Source organism: Drosophila miranda, chromosome XL, assembly GCF_003369915.1.
Source record: "Drosophila miranda strain MSH22 chromosome XL, D.miranda_PacBio2.1, whole genome shotgun sequence".
In the NCBI taxonomy this organism is placed as follows: Eukaryota; Metazoa; Arthropoda; class Insecta; order Diptera; family Drosophilidae; genus Drosophila; species Drosophila miranda.
This window is the reverse complement of record NC_046673.1, coordinates 3,425,988-3,430,958: the sequence shown is the minus strand read 5'-3', so window position 1 is coordinate 3,430,958 and position 4,971 is coordinate 3,425,988. Positions and strand designations below refer to the sequence as shown.

The 4,971-nt window shown below is 37.1% G+C and overlaps 1 protein-coding gene across 1 annotated transcript; it reads right to left on the bottom strand.

The window, feature by feature from the left end:
* Positions 1 to 3,497: 3,497 nt before the first annotated feature.
* Positions 3,498 to 4,476, bottom strand: LOC108151289. Its single transcript, XM_017279826.2, has 3 exons — positions 4,285 to 4,476; positions 4,064 to 4,220; positions 3,498 to 4,000 (listed from the first exon to the last, which is right to left on the bottom strand). The coding sequence occupies exons 1-3, from the start codon at positions 4,360 to 4,362 to the stop codon at positions 3,846 to 3,848; spliced, it is 390 nt and encodes a 129-aa protein (XP_017135315.2). The 5' UTR covers positions 4,363 to 4,476; the 3' UTR covers positions 3,498 to 3,845.
* Positions 4,477 to 4,971: the final 495 nt, after the last annotated feature.

Sequence of the window (4,971 nt, the reverse complement as noted above, 5' to 3'; positions counted from 1 at the left end):
TGCTATCCAAACCACAAACCTCAAACCATTTATTAAACATTAATAAATTCTGTGGAAATTTAAATAATCTAACAAGGAAATCGGACGAACTATTTCTATACCCACCGAGACAGGAAGAAATAATGAATTTTCTACCGGTTTTTCGGTTATCTTTTTGATTATTGATTTTAATATAATGGCTAATATAATGCACTTCACTGCGCACTGACTTTACACACACTCTCAACGCATTCACTTGCCGATAAGGGGGAGAGGTAAGAGGTAGCCACCCAAACGTAGAGCTTTACTCTGCAGGCCTCTTGGTCCTACTATAATGCCTTGCTTAACAAACACTCACACCCACTTAGATATAAAAAAAACAAGCAATCTAATAAAATTTTATGTAGTTAATGGGGAATAAACGCAACGTACCAGCGGAAAAACGAATCGCTTGTCTTTCTCACAAGATTCGCGCGCGCTTTTTGTCTATCCATCATTCCACGCACTCATACCCATACACACTTGCGTGCCCTTTAAGAGTACTAACACTTTTCTAAGCAGCTTGCCACCAAGCCATCAAGACAACAGTAATTTTGAATACCCTCATGCAATATACGAATGTAATAAACTGATATATTTATGTACATATGCATGTTCATAAAATGTTTCATAATTGACTTTATATTAGAATAATTATCCATGAGAGTATTCAAGGTGCGACCGGCATCTAAATTTTTTCTTTCCACATTCCCGTCGGAAAGCGCGCGATTGACAATTTATTTGAAATACATCTATGTAAAACCAATTCCATTTATATTTATGCATATTTATTTTAGTTATAATTATTGTTTGAGTTATAATAAACAAAAAAGTCGAGAACCGACGGCGTTTACATAATTTTTATAATTTACAATAAACCTGCTTAAGATAAGGAAATAAATGTGCAATTATATTATTGTATATAGTCGTGAACCGACGGCTTTTGAATAATTTTTATAATTTATAATCAACCTGTTTAAAATAAGGAAATAAATGTGTAATTATATTATTGTAATATTTTATATTTTGTGGTATAAATCAAACAAATAACAGCATTTATTTTATTTCCCGCGCCCTAGTGTACCATACCCCCACCCCCTGCCCATTCTTCATTTATTTTGTGGCGGTAGGTCAGTTCATCAAAAGACCAAAACAAGAACCAAACTCAAATTTCAGTTCTAGCGGCCAGCAATACTAAACACACACACGCAAAGTACGTGAGAATGCATGTGCACCCATACACTAAAACATGCTGGTGGCAAAACAGAACCAGACCTGAGAGAGTTCAAAAAATCTGAAAAAAGCACACAATCACATATTTTTGTCGAAACATATTGCGTGTGTACTAACACATGCAAAGATGTTCTCTCTGCGTTCTCTCTCATGATGACGCGTCAGTACTCTGGGGTACTCTGGGGTACTTTACGCGCTAGCCAGTGTGTGACGCTTTCGTGGTATGAACTGGCACATCTATGTATGTACATATATACTGTATGGTTAGTGGTAATAAGCAATCTTGAAAATATTTTTCGCTAATAAAAATTAATAAATATATTATGAATAATAATAAATATACATTGAACTTAAATTTGTATATATACGTTTTATTATATTCTTTATTTTTGCTATTCGAATTGAACCCAACGTCGCTGCTTACAACGTTGATGCCCTGAAGGCCAACGCTTGTCCGGGTGGAGGCACTCTTAACCATGTGTCTGGGACGGACTTATCTCGTTATTCGTTATCTCGGACTCGTTATCTGGACACTACTTTTTTCCAAAACTGTAATACATTTGTATTCGGCAATGACTTCATGTCTACATTAGTTTTTACTAATTTTATTCCACTTCTTTGGTGACTATCAACAGCTTAAAAAATCTGCTCAAAAATAGTCACAAAACATTCCATCACTAGGCGCTGCTGCCATCCCTAGATTTCCACAGCCCAGACAAAAGAACGGCATACACACACACACACATATACAAAGTAACGGCAAGCAGAGGCCCGAACTTCGGGCACAACCAAAGCGTCGGAATCCGAAAGCGGGCAGAGAGAGTGCCGACAGCGAAACACATACATAGGAGCAGCAAAAGAACCATGCGGATCTGCATGTGCCAAAGCGAGAGGGAAGAGACAGAAGCGGCTCAGTATCACCTCTGCCTCTGCTTCAATTTCACGTGGCCCACGGACTATAAAATGGAGGCCACATGCTGTCTTTCCCGCATTTTGCCAAAATTCGCCATAGCGCAATATATTATCGCATATATCAATATAATAAAACGAGGGGGAACATTTAAAGCTCCATATTCTCAAAAAATTAAAAAAAAAAAAAAAGAAAATTAATAGAATAAAGCTTATAAAAATTAAAAGAAAAAGAGTAAAGTAATAGTATAACTCAGAATACGACTATCTAAGTTTTACTTCATTTTGGGTCCTCCTTTTCGTGCTTTGTTTTTTGGTGTTTCCCTTTTCCTCGGTTATAGCTGGAGAAAGAAGAGGTGTATTGTCATTCATGCTGTTCGTGCTGGCTCTCCTCTTCCGCGTCGGAAGCTTCGAAATTGGCAGCGAACTTGCTCGGTGGAGTTTCCTCGGTTGTAGTTGGAGAAGAAAGAGGAGTGTTGTCCGTCAGAGAACTATGAGAAAATCGATTTTTCTGCTTTGCTAAAATTAAATTAAATGGGAGATGGTCTAAAAATATATTTTTCTACTCTTGCCGACGCCATCCACAAGCTCATAAAAACTGACTTACTTCTCACATTGTGAATATCAAGCGATCTATTTAAATTAGCTAACATTTTAAGGGGCATCCAGTGGAAGCTACTTGTTCTCCTCTTCTGCCTCGTCTTTTTCGGACTTGTCCACGCAGATGACCATCAGGTGGCTGTCGCTGACAAAGCGAATACTCCTAACTTGAACCCCTTCCTGGTCATTCAAGTTCAGAGCATTTATTTGGGAGCTTATATCTTAAATAGCTAAACTCTATACTCCTCATCAACTAAATTTTCCTCCCATTTTTGCCCTCCCGGTGAGTTGGGGACGATCGAATATCTCGAAGAACCCTATATCCCCATCGTAGTTTTACCCCCCTATGAAATTCTCATTAAGAGCGCTAGGTACCGTTACAGCACTAGAAGTGCTCCGCTTACGTAAGCAGATTGAATTATTATTGTTTATAAGTTCTACAACCTCTCCTACCTACATTTCGAAGCTCTGATCTAACAATGGTTGTAAAACTTTGCTGAGATTGTCTTTTAACACTTGCATAAATGGTGGGAAAGGATAATTCTTCCGAGTCAATATCTAGAATCATATAGAGAGGTCGTTGGCCTTGGCCTGGTACGATTTCGATAATCCTATCATCAAATGGTATGTTGATTTCAAACAGAGTTTCCTGACCTCCAGGGTTGAACTTTTTTGTTTATTTTTGTCTTAAAAAAATTTGGTACAAACAATATATATTTAATTTGTAAATTTGTTAATTTTTATCGAGATATCGGAAATCAATCAAATTTGTTGTTCGTATTTTGGTATATCATCAATATTTGTGTATAAATGTATGGTAATTTTTCGTTGATAAATTTCAGTCACACTACAGTATTATACATGATTGCACACATACGTACAAAAAATGCCAAAAGTGTCTTATAAACAAAATTTCCACAATTTCTGGTTGCAACGCAATGTGCCAACTGACCCCACAAAAGCGCACTGCTGCTTTTGTAAGGCAACAATTGGGGCCAAGTTGTGCGAATAACGGCAGCATGCTGTCGCTAAAAAACATATTGCGTCCAATGCAAGCATGACACAAACTTACAAAATACATTTTATTAGAAAGTCCTCAAAAGCAGAGGTGCAGAGGAGGCCAGAGCTTTGTATTTTTTGTCTCTTGAGCTCTTCTGAAAATGACTATTCTTAATGTTGTGAATAGCCTTCCGAATCACTTTTTCTGCTGGCTCGTTGGGTATTTCCATCTTCACCGCCGCTGAAATAATATTGATAAATTAATTAATTAAAGTTTAAAATGTAAAGTTTTTTTTAGACCTACATTCTCGGACATTGTAAAATTCTTTACAATTTTTTAGCGAGCTCTTCCCCGAAGTACCGCCTAAGTTGTATTCCAAAATGAGCTTCTCGTCCAGCACATTTTTTAAGCTGCATGCCATCGATGTGCTCGTCCCCATTAAGTTCCGTATTTTGTTGATCTAATAAAAGAAAATAATGAAAAAATAACAAATAGCTGCCAAAGAAGGATAGGCTACCACTCACATAGAAATCGGTGAGCTCCGGAGTTATGATAGAGTTGAAATGTTCCAACTCCATTGTCGACTCTATCGGGAACTTCATGGCATTTGGTGATAGATCTGGCTCTTTTATAATCTGTAGCTTGAGCAGAGCCAGCGCCTCCGCCAATGTTTCTGATAACACATCAACTTTTTTTTTCTAAATTAGAAAATTCTTTTGAAATATAAACAACAAAATACATATAAGTATACATGGATTTTAAACTTTCAAATCGATAACTTACTTTTAAATGCAGCCTTTATACGTTGCTCTGCCGAAACTGTATTCAATATTTTTTTAGCTTTTGTGCATTGTGCACAAACTAAATAAAAATTCATGTACTTACGCGATATTGGCTGTTCTTCTGGCACAGGTTCTGTGAAAACAATGTCAATTGGTCCCCCCGGAGGTCGTGGGCGTCTCGGAATTTGACATGGATTTTGTGTCCAAAACGAATCCTCGTGTGTCGGTCATCTTTCGCTTTTTTATTTCGATTTTTTAGTCCGCTTCAAGTAAAATTAAAATTAACTGAATCGAAGATTAAACGTCTAGTTTTGGAGCCAACCTGCACTATATCAATTGCATCCTGAGCTATTTCAATATCTTCCTGCACTACTTCATTATTTTCATGTATAACTAGCTCTGCGCTATCTAATTCTCTCTGATTTTCCC